Source organism: Sarcophilus harrisii, chromosome 2, assembly GCF_902635505.1.
Source record: "Sarcophilus harrisii chromosome 2, mSarHar1.11, whole genome shotgun sequence".
NCBI classification, from domain to species: Eukaryota; Metazoa; Chordata; class Mammalia; order Dasyuromorphia; family Dasyuridae; genus Sarcophilus; species Sarcophilus harrisii.
Genome location: NC_045427.1, coordinates 634699554 through 634716357, shown reverse-complemented (window position 1 = coordinate 634716357; position 16804 = coordinate 634699554). Strand labels below are relative to the sequence as shown.

At 40.9% G+C, this 16804-nt stretch overlaps 1 protein-coding gene across 2 annotated transcripts in view; it reads left to right on the top strand.

Moving 5' to 3' along the window:
• The window catches only part of SIRT1 (sirtuin 1), a 31206-nt gene extending 15098 nt beyond the window's left edge, over nt 1–16108 (top strand). For both annotated transcript variants that reach the window (XM_031956888.1, XM_031956889.1), the window contains 5 exons: nt 2957–3104; nt 5576–5655; nt 6230–6416; nt 10103–10648; nt 12444–16108. In XM_031956888.1, the coding sequence (XP_031812748.1) occupies nt 2957–3104; nt 5576–5655; nt 6230–6416; nt 10103–10648; nt 12444–12769 (1287 nt within the window). In that variant the 3' untranslated portion in view covers nt 12770–16108. The remainder of the gene's footprint in view (nt 1–2956; nt 3105–5575; nt 5656–6229; nt 6417–10102; nt 10649–12443) is intronic.
• The last annotated feature ends 696 nt before the right edge of the window (nt 16109–16804 follow it).

The following is a 16804-nucleotide window of genomic DNA, read 5'->3' as shown; positions in this document are numbered from 1 at the left end:
AACTCAAGTAGATTGCAAAGTTTTGGATCTGTGAGGTGGTGGGTGGTATATTAGAGTCCAGAAGAATATAGTTCAGATCCCAGGCTCACCACTTGCCATCTGGGTGATTTTGAGTTAAGTCATCAAATCTCTTGGCCTCTGGTTCCCCAGCTCTGAAATGAGGGGCTGGGACTAAGTGATCTCTTCCAGCTCTGAAGCCATGATCAGATGCAGAAATCTGAGGTGTCATGGCCCCTGTGGGACTGAATTGGGAGAGAGGTGAAAGGTGAGAAGGTGGAAGAGTTGTATGGTTTGTTGGCTAGACGGATTACCATATTAAGATTTCTGAGGTCAGAGAGATGGCGAGCAAGACCATGAACTGTGCATAAAGTCTTTGGGGAAAGTAGGTTGACCTTTCAGAAGCTAGTTAGGTGACAGTAAGGATGCTATAAGCAGCATGGACTTGAGAACACAGGTGAGATAGGGCAGTATAAGAAAGGTCTGGAAGTGAGCAGGAGCCGGGAATAGGCCTCCCACCCTGGTCCTGTGAGGCACAAAGGATGGGAAGTCTCCATTGAAAAGGATTATTTTGGATGTATGGAATCTTCAGGAGGAAATATGTTTCTGTTAATGTGTTTGGCACATAGGAGCTTACTGACAGTGCAGGGATTCAGAAAAATGGGATTTGACCCATAGAAACTAAAGGAATAGTTAAGTAGGAACCACTTAATGGGCAGTCAGATTCAGTACAGTGGGTAGACTGTCAGGCCTGGAGTCAGGGAGATTCATCTTCCCAAGTTCAAATCTAGTCTCAGATATTTACTGGCTATGTGACTAAGCAGGTTGCTTAACTGCATTTTTTCATTTATAAAATGAGCTGGAGAAGGAATAGCAAATCATTGTAGTGATCACCTACCTAGAAAACCCCAAGTAGGGCAGCAAGAGTTGGACGCAACTGGAGAAAAAAACAAATGATGTGAAACCATTTAAAGAAAAAATGAGGAAAATTGATTGACAGCCATGTTTTCTAAAGAGATATCTTTTTTTTTTTTTTTTAGTTTTTCTTTTCTTTTCTTTTATTTTTTTATTATAGTAACTTTTTATTGACAGAATCCATGCCAGGGTAATTTTTTTTACAACATTATCCCTTGCACTCACTTCTGTTCCGATTTTTCCCTCCCACCCTCCCCTAGATGGCAAGCAGTCCTATATATTTTGAATATGTCCTAGTATAAAGAGATATCTGCTTTTTAAAATATTTGTCTTGAGTTGGAAGGGAACAAAGCCCTCATTTTTTCTTTTTAATCTCAGTGCTAGTAAGACACAGTGAATAGAGGCAGGCCATGGAGTTTAAGAATACTGAGCTGAAGTTCAGTCTGTGACACCTTGCTGGTTGTGTGACTCTGGACAAGTGGTTTAACCTCTCAAGATCCCCGTGCAACTCGAACTGAGTTATTGATAAGTTGCCAGGCTGTGTTTGTGGAGTGAGTTTGAACTGGAGTTCTCTACCAAAAATCACAGGCCCAGATCAAAGTCATAATGAAACATTGACAGAGGCGTATCATAATTTTTTGTTTTTGGATGAGAAACTTATTTGCTAGTAAAAGATGCACAGTATAGTAGCCCAGCATTCATAACAGTTTAATACTCTGAGTGTGTCCCTACCAGGGCAAGGAAATGTCTGGTAAAGAATTTATACCTTAATTTTAGACTTGGCACAGGCTGCTGTTTATTAAAAATGGCAAAGGGGGAAAAAAAACTTTTCAAATATTCTCCCTTGTCAATGTCCTTTCCAAATAGTACAACGATACTTTGCCACTGCAGCTTTGAAACCTGAAATTCTTGTTTTTATCTACTTCCTTTTTTTCCTAAGAAAAATTAAACTCTATAGTCCAATGGCTAAAAGAATCTTAAATGGCATAAATTAGGTCTTATTTCAGATGCCTAGTGACTGACCTGAAATATTAAATACTTTGTCTGGCAATTTTGTGGATAAACTTAAGATTACTACATCTGGGGGAATAAATTGTTGTGGTTATATATAAATTAAAATATCAGATGTCTCTGATAAAGGTGAGACATCCAGACCAAACCATTCTCCAGAAGATGAGTGGTCAAAGGATTTGAGGAAATAGTTGTCAGGACAAGTATCGCCATCTCCTTATTCTACAAAAAAAATGTTCAAAATAAGATTAATGCCCATCAGAATGGCTTTAGGTCACCCACACCCATTCAGTGGGCAGACAGCAAAAGGTAGGGAGGGAGGGGGATTGTAGAAAGATGGAGCTATGAAGTGGTCCAGCTATTCTGGAAAATAGTTTGGAGTCTTTCTAATAAAGTGAGTAATATGTTTTGTCCCAGAGAAGTTTCCTTCTAGTCATGTACCCTGAAGTAATTAAAGACAAAAAAATCTCCCCTGTTCACAAGAATAATATTAATAGCAAAGAACTGGAAACAAAGTAGCTTTCTATCAATTGGGGAATAGCTGAACAGATTGTGGCTAATACTGTGCTGGAAAAAACATTGGCTGTGATGAGTCTCAAGAAGAAAGTTACACGAACTGATTGAAAGTGAAGGCAAGAGAGCCAGGAAAACAATTCCAAGCCTTTAGTGCAGAATTTTAAACCACAACAGTGTAAATGGAAAGAATGGCCCCCAGATGATGGACACTTAATCCTTTGAATTTATTTTGACCAAGTTTTATCCCAAAGGAAAGATGGGAAGGAATCTCTCTTCTTCTTTGCAGAGATGGGGATGACGGGTGGGATAGAGCAATAGGAATGGAACAATACAGATAATTTCAGATTTTTTGATATGTTGGTTAATTTTAGTGAACTATGGGTTTTTTCCTCTTTTATAAGACATGTCTCTGGGAGAGAGGGAGAGGATTCAGGAAATGTAAGTGATGTAAAAATAAAAGATGTCAATAAAAGGTTTTTTAAAAGTATAAACTAGATATTCTTTTTGCATTCTATAGGAAATTTATCCTGGGCAGTTCCAACCATCTCTCTGCCATAAATTTATAGCCTTGTCGGATAAGGAAGGAAAACTGCTTCGAAACTACACCCAGAACATAGACACACTGGAACAAGTTGCGGGGATTCAGAGGATTATACAGTGTCATGGTTAGTAAACTCTTCAGAATTGCTTTTGGGGAATTTTTTTCACTTGTAAGAATATGTTATCAGTACAGTACCTGAGATGTGACGATTGGAATGAGTTGATAATAAATGAAGCAATCTAGAGGCATGTAAGAATAAAATAAAGAGCTTGAAAGCAGCTTTCATTTTCAACAGGGGAGATAACAAGGGCACTTGTGATGACTATGTACAGGAAAGAAAAGCATAAAGAGAATAAGAAATAGAAAGCAAGTCTGAGGGCAGAGATGTTGAGTAGTCAAGCCAGGCAGAGGGGACGGCCATCAAAAGGCACAGAGAGAGGAAGTGGAGAGGAAAGGAGGATAGGGTCCACACCCCAAAGGGCTTTGGAAACTTGGCAGAGGTAGAATGGGGCAAAAAGAGGCAAGAAAGAGCTGTTACAAGTGAAAGGGGAAGAGGTGGGGAACATTTGAATCTTGCTCTCATCAGAATTGGCTCAAAGAGAGAACAACATCCATATTCAGTTGGGAATATAATTCTGTCTTACCCTACAAGAAAGAAAGGGGGAGGGGATAAGATAAAGGGGGTGGAGAGGAGGTACTGCTTATAGAAAGGAAGGTGTATTAAAGGAAGACAGTAGTCAGAAGCAAGGGGGGATTGAGGAGGGATTGGTAAAAGGTGAGAAATAATAGAATAAACAGAAGGGAAATCAGATGGAGGAAAATACAGTTAGCAATCATCACTGTTCTCTGATAGAGGCGTCATCTCATATCTAGAGAAATGGATAAGAGCCATTCCTCAGTTGACAGTGACTTTTTAAAAAGTCAGTTTTTAGGTGAAGTAATCTATAGCATAAGGAAAAATACTCTAAATCACTATTGATTAAAGAAATGCATATTAAAACAGTACTGAGGTGCGCTGGATCACACCTATTAGTTTGACTAACAGAATGAAAAAGAGAATGATAAATGTCAGAAGGGATGTGGGAAAATTGACACTTATGCACCATTGGTAGACTTATGAAATGATGTAGAGCAACTTGGAACTGTGTCTTAACATTTATAGCAGCTCTTTTCTGGTAGCAAAAAATTGGAAATTGTAGGGATGCCCATCAATGGCTGAACAATGTGTACTATGTGATTGTGATAGAATACTATCATGATATAAGAAATGATGAGCTAGGTGCTCTCAGAAAAAGACTTTAAGTAAACTGATACAAAGTGAAATGTTAGAAGCAGAAGATTGTACACACAATAACAGCAAGATTGTAAGATGATCAGCTGTGAATACCAGTGATCTGAGAGAAAATCGAAGGACTTGGGGAAAATGCTCTTCATTCCCAAAGAAAGAGCTGATGGAATATGAATATAGATTGAAGTAGACTTTTTTGTAAACTTAATTTTTCTTGGGTTTTTATTTTGATTTGTGTTTTCTTTTACAACATGACTAATATAGAAATACATTTTGCCCAGAATTGCTTGCCTTCTCAATAGGGGATGAGAAGGGAGAGAATTTTTAAATTGAATATTAAAATTATTTTTACATGTAATTGGGGGAATATAAAATAGTAATTAAAAAAAAATCACTTTGGCAATGGGGATCACAGGTTGGGAGATCAAGTTAGAAGGCCATTAACAGGATGGGCCTGGGATGAAGCATATACCAAGGTCATAGTGGATTGAGCAGAAATCCAGGAATCGGAAAGATCTGCATTTGAATCCTGCCTCTTATTAAACTGATCAAGTCACTTCACCTCCATCTGCCACAGTATTCCTCATCTGTAAAGTGGGACTAATAGCTTTTATTTCCCAGGGTTGTAAATTAAGTTCAAATGAGGTATTTGTAAAGTGCTTTGCAAATAGAATGCTATAGAAATACTAGCTGGTATTATTTTTATTGTTATTGAAAATCAAGTTAAATGTAAACATTAAAGTTGGTCTTTAGTAGATAAATTCAGAAACGACACATGAAAACCTTTAAACCTGGCTCTTCAATATATACCACATAACCCAAATGTATGATATCAAGTTAACCATTTCCTTTGGGCACAAATGTTTCTAGATGGATAGCTGACCAACTTAACTTTTCTCTGAGGATCAGTGTGTGACCAGTTTTGCCTGGGATTTCTTTAAGGACAAAGCATTTCAGAGGTTTAAAAGGCCATTCTCCTGACTGATGTTCTTAACTATTAATTCAAAATTGTTCAGGGTTTTTTCTTCCTTTCAACAGAGTCAATGCTTATCCTCCACTTCTCCAGCTCCTCTTGTACCAAGTGAGACAGTACTGAGCACTGCATAAATCTGGGTGTGGGTGTGTACTGTTTTTTTTGTTTTTGTTTTGTTTTGTTTTTTTATGTTTATGGAGTCGTATTTTAAGGCCATTTCAGCTATTTTGAGAGTGATTTCATTATTCTAGGATAGTATGAGAAAATTTGTGCTTTTATATACATAGAAGAAACTCAAAACATTCCTTCCGTTAACACCTCTGTCTCTTTTCAGGTTCCTTTGCAACAGCTTCTTGCTTGATTTGTAAATATAAAGTGGATTCTGAAGCCGTGCGTGATGATATTTTTAATCAGGTAAAGTAGCTTGTGGTATGAGGGCTGGTTTTTCTTCTCAGAGCCTGGTAGAAGAATCCTGGGGACTAACATTAGGGATTTTAGTGAGTTGGCCCAGGTGACTTGGGCACCCATAGGGGGCAGCAGCCTCAGATGGAAGTTGTAGATGTGTCCCTTGTTTCTCTTTCTTGAAGTGCACTATTCACTGTTCACACCAGAAATTGAAGGACAAAAAAGATATAAACAACCCAAGTGATATTGTAGCAGATAGTATAGCCAAAGGAACACATTCTGATAAATGTCATCGACGCTTTATAACCAACCACCACCCTACTATCACTACCCCATTATAATATCATACATTTATTTGCAAAAGAACTGTTCCTAGTTCAGTCTAAATCCTTTTTTTCATGTATCAGTTAACAATGTTTTTAAAATGCCATTGTTAGAAGATTTGAGAAGTTACATGGCTTCAATAACTGTATAATTTTAGAAAAATCATTCTTGAACTTAAGGTTGAAAATGTTGAATCTTATTGATTTGGGATTGTGTGTATTTGGTTGTTTGTTTTTTTTTTTTTTTGGTCCATGATTAGGTGGTTCCTCGATGTCCCAGGTGCCCAGCTGATGAGCCACTTGCCATCATGAAGCCAGAGATTGTATTCTTCGGTGAAAACTTACCAGAGCAGTTTCATAGAGCCATGAAATATGACAAAGATGAAGTTGATCTCCTAATTGTTATTGGGTCTTCCCTGAAAGTAAGACCAGTAGCGCTGATTCCGAGTAAGTTGGTGAAGAGTTTCTGGGAGAGTAATAGGATGTGCATGAGATAATAATGAGGTGGCGTCCCCTGCATTCATATCTAAGTGAATTAGTTGTTGCCCCTAGATCCTGGTATAGCAGTGCCATGGCAGGGTTCCTGAGGGAGTAATAGCAAATAAGTTTTCTTCTGCTTAGAGGGGGGGTGGGTTCAGGTTATTAATATTGGGCATTAATATTGGTGTGATTTTTGATCCTTGGGTTATATCCCACATTTCCCATAGTAGCCAATCATGGGGTTCTTCCTCAACTCAACCTGTTTTTAATTCAAAGCCTTTCCCTGTCTACAGCTTCTCTCCATGTTATAAACTCCAGCCTCCCTCAGGACTGTTCCATCCTAACCATTGCCCCATCTTGTGGCTGCATCTGGTTGCCCCACTTGCTCTTTTTGTTTTGGGTGGTACAGTTATGATATGTTTTTTTAGATGCGATCTTATCTTTATCCCAGATCTCATGATCATTCTCAGTTCCTAATCTTGACTTTCTCTTTAGTTCTGGCTCTTCTCTCACCGGACATATCCAACCAGGCTCATCTTGGCCCATCCAACATCCCTCATTCTGTTGCCTTCTGTCTGCTCACCCAGTCCCCATCTTTGTCCAGACTTTCATCACCTTCTCACCTCTTCCTTGCCTCATGTGTCTGCCTTCTCCAGGCTTCTTCCACACAGTGCCCAAAGTGGTCTTCCAAAGACATACGCCTTTTCCAGATTGCCGTTTGACTTATTAACTCCAAAAGTTTCCTATTACCTCTGGGATCAGTTGTTGTTACACATTTTTAAAGGATAAGATTAATATGAATTTTTAATTATGCTAATTATTGATATGGTTAATACATAACTTATAAATAAGTAAATATACAAGTGGAAGTATATACTCCAAATACTTTTATAGTTGATAACTCCTTGATTTTTTATGATCTAAAAAGTTAGAACACTGCTCTGTTTCTGATCTTTGAGTCTTATCAGAAAAAAGGAAGGATATTAATCTGACATGACCTTTTCTAGATGTTTACTGATGAATAATATATTGTAGAATTTTGCCAGGAATCAAAATCAACTAACTAAAAATTCACTAACATGGAGTTTGTAGGCTTCCCGTTTTGAAAATTCGGCAGAGAATTTGCCTTTCTTAATCTCCGGGCACTTCTCCCCTTCCCCATGATCTTAGAGAGAACCAACTCCTCACCTCGGTTGCTTCCGTGGGATGTGCTTTGTCTGGACCTGTTGACGTGAATTCAAGGGAAGCGAATTGAAACGCAAGAAAAGTAGGGAGTAATGAGAGTAGATGATGATTATTCTTTACTCTCTGGTCTAAATTTCACTCTCTGAAGAATGAAATAGTCATAAAGGTGACCTTTGGTAGCCAGAGCTCTGGGGCAGAGTCTAGATGATTGGAATATCCCCCATCACCATGACTGCTGTTGTGCGTTTGCAGCAATTGTTTCCATAACTCACTAATGGCTTCCTGTTGTCTGTAGCAGAATCAGAAGCTGTGTGCTTCTCTGCCCTGATTAATTTTTAGCCATCCCCGCTCCCTGTCCCCCTCACTTGACTCCTGGGTTTCCATTCCTCAGTCTTCTCTCAGTCCACTCGGTTGCTCCTCTAGCCCTCTGTGGAAGGTTTCTAACAGAATGTCTCTATGAGCCCGAGATCAGACCTGGGTGTCATCCCACAAAGTCAAGGTTACCTCTTGGGTGCAAATGTTGTTAGTTCCATTCTTGGATTTTTGCCTACTGGAATTTTTTGTTTTTTCTACCATCATTTTCTTCTTCTCTGTGTTGTATCTCAGCTCTACACCAGCATTTACCCCTTCATCCCTCACCCTATTTCCTCAGACCATTTTTTTTTTTCTGTCCAGGGCCCTTTTAATTTGACATTCAAGTGTGGCTATACTTCATCTCTGAGCAAGAAAGCCCGCTCCAGCTGGTTTTCTGATACCCATTTTCTTAAACCTGTTTACTTTTGTCAGTGTCTTTGCCTTTTTCATTTGACAGCAGCCATGTGAACGTTGCCTGCCCTTTCTTCACACCCACCTCATGTCTCCCACCCCCATCTTGACCTTCTTGGGCCCGGCAGCATCAATGGCAGCACCATGTGAATCACCAGAACCGTGTGCTTCCCATCAAATTGGAGAAGTCTTGAGAGGTTTTAAATTTTTAAAAACAATTAACTTTTCTCAATCTGCCCCTTTGAACATTAGCAGTACTCGGTGATATCATCCTCCTCACACCTCAGAAAAACAATTAAACACAAATGGTCATATTATGTAACCATAAATTTGATTCTGCACCTAGACACACACCCTCTCCCCCATCCCTCCTGCCCCATGCTATAGCATTCTGCTAGAATATATTCTGGCTACACATGCTGGGGAAACTGGACCTTTTTATCACTATTGTTAGTTAATCTGAGGTCAGATTCTCAGCTCTGCCACTTCCTCTAGAACCATGGCCAGGACATGGTGATAGTGCCCATATATGCAATGTCCTGAAGGTTTATAAAGTTCCGTTTCTTTCCTGGATTCTCTTGAACCCAGATGCTTTAGGTTGGATGCTTAACTTAGAAAGCTGACTTGTAAATGTAAGCTTATTACATTTGGCCAGTGATAAATGAAGTTCTCATTTATTATTTTCATTCACTGTAGTTATTTTTTCAGATTTCAAAAGTTAAGTTCAAGAGAACTCACAAAACATAAACTTATTTCATGGTTTGACAAATTCAGATTGATTTATATTGTGGAAAATTTAGGAAAGATTAGTTCAAAATGACTACTTCTTACTCCTTACAGGAAAAAAAAAATTGATTGAGCCTGGGCAAACCTCATGTCATTGATGGGGGAGGGATGCTAATTAAGTTCTGGCATCACTAAAATGATCCGCAGTCATCCAAATAATATTCATGAAAGGCTTGAAGAGTCTGGCCCTTTAGATATAGTTGGTCCTAAAAGTAGGAATGACTATGAAAGCACATTATTAATAGGGGCTGTTAGTGATTAATTCACTTTAATATGTGTTTAGGATATAATTAGAGAGTACAGGGAGACAGTTGACAAATATAAGCTATATTCTCCAAATCATATCTCTTTGAAAGGAACACTCTGCATGCCTGCATTTCGTAGAGATTATGAAAATGATCATTTTAGACCTCATTAAATTCTTGCTCTCCTGAGGTGTGAAGGGGATGCAGTACATGTGGGTCAGATACTTCACAATGAGTCCATTTCTTTCAAAAATAATCTTACTTTTAACTGCAAATGTTCCAGAATGAAAGTTCTCTGAGGGCAAGAACTGTCCAGTTTGGGCGCTGCTGTTCTCTTTGTCTATCGTAGACACTTAACGTGTGTTTCTTCCCCTTCCAATAAAGGTTTTATTCCAATTTCTCACCATTGCTCTCCCTCATTTTCTTAAGAACACATTTGGGGCTGTGCTAGTGTTTTGGGAAAAAATAGGGTTTATACTTCAAATAGTAGGAGCTTTCCAGATTGCATCTGTATCTGTCGGTCAGGGGTAGTGTGGGCCTCCGGCTTCTGGAACGCTTGGAGGGTGCCGCAGGCCCCATTCTGAGGGGCCTCCCCGGGGAGGTCCACATGGCTCGCCGAAGCCTGGGTTTGGATTTGGCCCGGCTGCATTTTCACATGCTTTTTGTCCCTAGGTTCCATACCCCATGAAGTGCCTCAGATCCTGATCAACAGGGAACCTCTGCCTCACCTGCACTTTGACGTCGAGCTCCTGGGCGACTGTGACGTCATCATCAATGAGCTCTGCCAGAGGCTGGGGGGGGAATACAGCCGCCTGTGCCCCAACCCAGCCAAGCTCTCCGAGATCACAGACAAGCCTCCACGCACCCAGAAAGACTTTAGTGCCCACTGGCTGGCGCTGCCCCCCACGCCGCTCAATGTTTCCGAAGACTCTAGTTCCCCCGGCAGAACTTCCCCACCACACTCTTGGGCAGCTGAGAGGAAACCTGGGGATTCCGATGAGGGGGCCACGTCACGGGGGGGCTGCAAGGCAGAGAGGCCGGCGCCAGAAGGGCGAGCGCCTTCGGGACACTCTGCCAGCATTATGGAACAGCTGGAGGATCCTGGAGCCCACAGTGGGGAGAACAGAGAGAAAAACGAACGAACTTCCGTTATGGAAACACTGAGGAAATGCTGGCCCAACAGACTGGCCAAAGAGCAGATCAGTAAGCGGCTTGATGGTAAGTAATCGATGTCAGTCCTCTGGGGAAATTGGCTAATCTCAGTAATCCCATAATAAGGCATCTTGGCAGGTGAGTCCGTGGGGAGGGTGGGGGAGAGACTGCTCCGAGGGGGACCATGTAGAAGTGCTGCCCCAGGTGCAGTGAGGAGAGCGGCTCCTGGGCCCCAAGAAGGCCCCAGGCGAGAGAACAGCGAAGGAGCCCGCCTGGCTGAGAGTCCGAGGGCAGAGCTGCGGCCTCTGGAAGGGCCACGCTCCTCTGATCCCACTGGCCCTTCCAGAGTGTCCCCAGTAAGAGTGTGCTCCTGGTGGGTGTGAGGCCGGACTCCCAGGAGAGAAGGGAAGCACCTGGGCAAGTTTTGACTTCTCACCAGCCAAGCTGCCTGCCGGCCAATGGTTTTTTACTTTTTGATCACAGAAGCTCATAAAGTCAGTCTACAGCAAAAACGGGGATGGACCACAGGCTGCTTTGGGGGGAGGTATACCTGCCTGGAAGTATTGTTAATGTCCCCGCCCCTTCCTGCGCAGCAGGAACCCACCCCTCAGGCCCCTGGGGGTCCTGGGCAGGTGCTACAGAGATTGTCTCCCTCCCCCTCAGCTCCCTTTCTCTTAGGGTGATTTTTGGTGGGGATGGGGCAGGGCTAGTGTTCAGCACTCATTTAGGATGTCATCTTCCCCTCATCCACAAAGCTTTGACTCATGCAGAGTGTCTTTGTTTGGGGGCTTCCTCTGAAGCCCAGATTAGACCTGGGGGTACTCAGGTGTGCCCTTTATGTGGGATCTCAAAGAGATTAGGGCTCCTAAGCAAATTTCTACCCATCTCAAAAAGACCTCTGGGAAACTGGAAAAGGTTTTCTGTTTCTTTTAGGCCTCAGAGGAGAGAGAAGGGAGCAGTTAAAACTTACAAGGACAAATATGGTAGAAAGGGAAGTAGGCCTTCGGAACAAGGGGTGCCCAGGGAATTTTCCAGGGACTGAGTTGCATTCCTTTGGGATTCGGAGAACAAGATGTTTGGACCTCAAACCCGAGGAAGCTTCCCCTCTTTGGGAGTATGAGAGGTCAGGGATCCCTCCTAATCCCCTCCCCTTTTCTGTCTATCTCCATCACTAGAGTACCAGGCAAACAACTCGAAAATGTTATCCCTAAAATATTGGTGTGTTTGGCAGTCAGGCCTGCCATCTAAATTCAGGTACTTCAGGCTGGCCCAGAGCCCGGTATTCCTCTCTTCGATCCTTTGGGGAAAAGTTTTGAATATCGACTGGTTTTAAGTTGAAGAGGGTCTAGTGAGACCAGAATGAGATATTTGTCAGGATAAATGTTTATTCCCTTCCCTTTCTTTACTTGGAACTTCCTCTCGCATTTGGGACACTGCTTCTGTAAAGATGTCTGTCCATTCTGTCATTGAAACTCCTGGAGTCCTTTTGGCTATATCTCAGACAAAACCAGGTTTTAGGTGGGGTAATTGCTACCTAGCAGAGTAGGCTTATTCATGAGTTGAGGCAAACATTGCTGTTGTCCTCATCAATGAAAACTCAGAAGATAAAAACCTCCTTTTGGCTTTAAATATGTGGGCAAGGAGGCAAAGCTGGAGAGGGTAGAGGTGGGAGGAGTTGAAACCTGGCTAGAAGGGGGTCTCTAAAATGCAAATTCCAGGTGATTGATCGGCTAAATTTAACTCTTACAAGATGGCGGTTATATTGTAATGGAATAAGTAACCAGAAATAACTGCACAGGAGCTTACCTGGTGAGCACAAAATAACATCGGTCTCCCTTTTGTCTCACAATCTGATTTTAAGGTAACCAGTACCTCTTTTTACCACCCAATCGTTACATTTTTCATGGCGCCGAGGTCTACTCAGACTCTGAAGACGATGTCCTGTCCTCCAGTTCTTGTGGCAGTAATAGTGACAGTGGAACCTGCCACAGCCCGAGCCTAGAAGAACCTATCGAGGACGAGAGCGAGATGGAAGAATTCTATAACGGCTTGGAGGACGACGCCGACGTGGCCGAGCGAGGCGGGCCCGGGTGTGTGTGTGACCGAGACGGCCAGCGGGCTGTTAATGAGGCTGCGTCCGCCAAGGACGAGATGGCCGAAGTCGACCATGCATCAAACCGATCATAATGTCACCTTTGCCTGGTTACAGAAACTTTTCCACCAGCATTAGGAACTTGGGCATGTCAGAATGAATGTTTACTTCTGAATTTGAGCAAGGAAAACTCTAAGGATGTGGTGTTTATAGACAGTTCAATGAGATTTTCATGTATAATTTTTACTTTTTCAGTAATTCTATAATTGTACACTCAACACTAACTTTTTAAAAAGAAAGGTAAGGTACTAAGTATCTTTAGTCAGCTATTAGTCACTGTTCACTTTTTCCCCCCCAGATTCATTTTGTGTGATAATGCATCTGTATGTATATATAGGTTAGGGTTTTTTTGAGGGGGTGGGGAGGTATCTAGTGAATCTCAGCATTTTAAAGTTTTTCCAAAAGCCATCGGATGTTAAATTAATATAAAGGGAACAGCTAATCTAGACCAAAGACTGGTATTTTTCACGGTTTTTTTCTTTGTAACATTTCGAATGATTGTTTCACACCTTCATGCTTCTGTTCTGCTAAAGTTTTTATTCAACAGAGTAGCCCCTCCTCCCCCTTTCTCCCTTCAAAACAAAACAAAACACTGGCATTTTCAAAGACTTAGTGGCAGCTAACTTATAACTTTTGGTCTCAAAAACATGTAATGTTTGTAGAATGAAGATGACGACGACCTGGGAAAGCACAGAAAGTCTTTGCTTTCATAAGACATGAGGCTTAAGAGATGATCGGGAATACTTGAGACAAAGGCGGCTTATGGAATTTCCTGTGGATGGGTTAGCATTGTCTGTCCTGGCTCATAAAACTCCCATGGAAAAACTTGGCTAAAAATGCTTTGGAAATGTTTATAGTACAAGGTGCCTCGCTGGATCTCCCCGGATTAGAAGATAGCCTACCATTATTGTGTAAATACCTATCACTGTGGTACAGCTTGCATTGGGCCTTTTCCACAAACATGAAACTGCCAAGATGTGAATATGCAAAGCTTTTCTGAATCTGTAATAATGGTACTTCTAACAGGGGAGAAGATTCTCTCTCATCTCTCTCTACATATATACATACATACATATATATATATATATAATATGTAAATTTTTTTTGGACTGCTGTTTTTCCCTTCCCAAATACCACAGGAAAGTGACAGGAAGCTGATCGTTAACTCCAAAGTTACTCAACATTCAGTATAGTCTGCCAGAAAGTATACCTCTTGGAGGTCATACACATCTCCTGTTTTGGAGAATGTGGTGTCATAAAAATGCCAATTTTTAGTCTAGTGTGACAGACTTTGCCATGGCGCAGAGGGGCCTAGCATCAAGGTCAATGAATGGAACTCGTTTCTATAATGTAGCTTTGTTCAAATGTCGTGTAGCCTGCCTTAAAACTACATCTCAGTTCCTCAGCTACGGATTTTCCAGCTTTCTGAAGTTCATATTTTGTAAAATTGCACAATAAATAAAGCATTTATTTTCCAAACCACTTTTTCAACACGACCCAAAAAGGACAGATTCTTCATACTTTGCTTTATTATTTATTACAATGTTTAATTAGTAAGGGTTTGAAATTGTAGCTGTTCTTTAAGCGTAAGACACCAATTAGGATCATAACTGCCAGAGAAACTAAAAATTGTATTTAAAAATGGACATTTTTTAAATCTACAAGCTGTTGGCATGTTGTCTTGAAGTCTAAATTCGAAACGATCTCGGATCTCATTTGGTTCCATTAAAGAATGCAGTATGTTTAGTTTTCATTTGCATGATATGATGTGTTTGTGCTATAGATGATATTTTACATTGAAAGATTTCTGTTTTAAATTATTTTTACAGTGAGGATTGTTTTCAGCTTTTTATATTGTATATATGGTGTCTTTTATGTAATCTACTGGCATAAGTTTTGTAGACTGTTTAAAATGACTGGCTCCCTGCAACTTTTGAAATACAAAACCAGTGTTTTATACTTGTACACCCTGTTAAAGTCTATTAAAAATTTGTCATTTGACTTTTTTCTTTCTGTTAAAACACTTGCATTTTTCCCAGGTATACATATGAAACTGAGGGGATTTCCCCATCTCTCTTGTGAGTAAATGAGGAACTTTAAGCAGCTGCCAGACACCTTGGTATTCCTGAACTATTACAAGTCATAAGAGCAGGATTTTTTTTTTAAATAGGTACAGAAATTTAGACCCTGCACCAGGAATTAAATGGATGATGCTGATCTTGATTAATGGAAGAGGCAGGTAAAAAAAGGATCCAGAGATTCCAGCCCCAGGACTGCCACGAGATTGCTACGTACCTTTTTCTCCTGTATGTCTGCCTCAACGTGCCGGTTTTGGGATGTGTTAACACCAGTATCCCATTTATTTTCGTAACACCTTAAGCTTAACACGAATGAAGCTGGCACATGCTTTTAGTAATTTAAGAGCGACACTAGAGAAAGGCAGACAGTGACCAGGGCAATGGTGGTGCCTTCAACTTTTGGACACATTTGGAAAGTTATTTTGGGAAAGGACCTTCCTGCAGCTGCCATTCAACATAAGAAACCAATGTGGGGTAAGGAAGGTGGACAGGAAAGGTCCACAGCTCGGTGGTGAGGGTGCTCCCTGCTGTCCACCTGCAGGGATTCCAGCTCTTCGAGGCTCACCCACTAACATGCCTGCATCCTCAGTAGTTTCTTGCTTTACTAGAAACCGCTATATCACTCATGTTTGTTGGACACGTACTAAAGCTTTTCTTGGAAACTCATTGCAGCCTGCTTGTGCTCACTGGGTAGCTCTTCTTTCCCCATCATTTTAATTTTCATTGGTTTTAATAGATGGATTTTTGTAGTAGGAAATAATTTGGAATTACTGCAACTACTGCAGTTTCCAAACTCGGTCCAGTTTGAACTATACCCAGCTCAGCACATTGATTTGTTTAATGTCAGGGACTATTTTATTAAGAGCATTGGTAAGGAATGGTTACAGTATTACAAGGTGTTATAATGTACCTGGGAGAAATGTCAAATACACTTTTGTGGATATGCTTTATCTTGAATTCATTTTTTTATATTATATTCCTTGACAGGTTAAGACAAAAACAGTACATAATTAAACTTTTCTTCTTAAAAGCAGCTTCTACTTGAGATCTTACCCAGTAGTGTGGGATGAGCAGACAAAATATTCCAAGACATAGTTAACAACTAAGTGGATGATTGGAAAGTAAAAGATAAAGCAGAAAATGCTAGCCAATGTCATTTGGTGCCCCCCCCCCCCAATAGTTTTTTGGATGCAAGCCCCAGGAGTCCTTGGAAGCCTTGGTTAAAAGAGGGATTCCTCTGGAGGCAGAAGAGGAATAAACCAGAGTGTCATCTTAAAGTCCATCTTCGTTAGGATTCACACACACCTGAGGGAGATCAGAAGTAGCAATCACAGATACTTTTAATAGTTTTCCCAATTGACCTGTCTAAATTCTGTTTTGAAATGGATCCAAACTCCAGAGGACTGACACTAAATGCCTAAGGGAAATCTGAAGATGGTTATGTTGGGAAATGAAATAAGTATGGGGAAAGGAGCTTAGAAAGGGAGGCCCAAGATTGTGCATCATGTAGACTTAACAGTTGATAAGGCCATCCCCTCAGCCAGCTAAGGGCAGGATCCTTGTAATCAACAGGCAATCTAGTTGGGGAGACAAAAGGGGGCAAATCTGGCCCTAAACTCTAGCATTTTGTGTCCGAGCCATTTTGAAAATCAGCTGAGGGTCTGAGGTAGCAGCTGGGTAGAGGGGCTTTCCTGAGGCAAGAAGTGAATATGCTTTTAATTCAGGACACTGAATTCATTTTCCATTCACTTAATATGAATTATGTATTCAATTATGTCAATGTTGGAAAAAACAATGAAATTTTAAATCTATAAAGAAGCTGGCCATAACTGGAAAAAAAGCCAGTGAGTGTGAGTCCTTATAAGTGCTGTTGAGAACAGGATGTCTTTGGTATAAATCTGTTAATAAAACTACTGTTAAATGTGTTTGGAACTGCACTCTGTTATTAAAATATTTTAATTTAAAGGTTGGCGTTATTTCTTTATTGTCTTC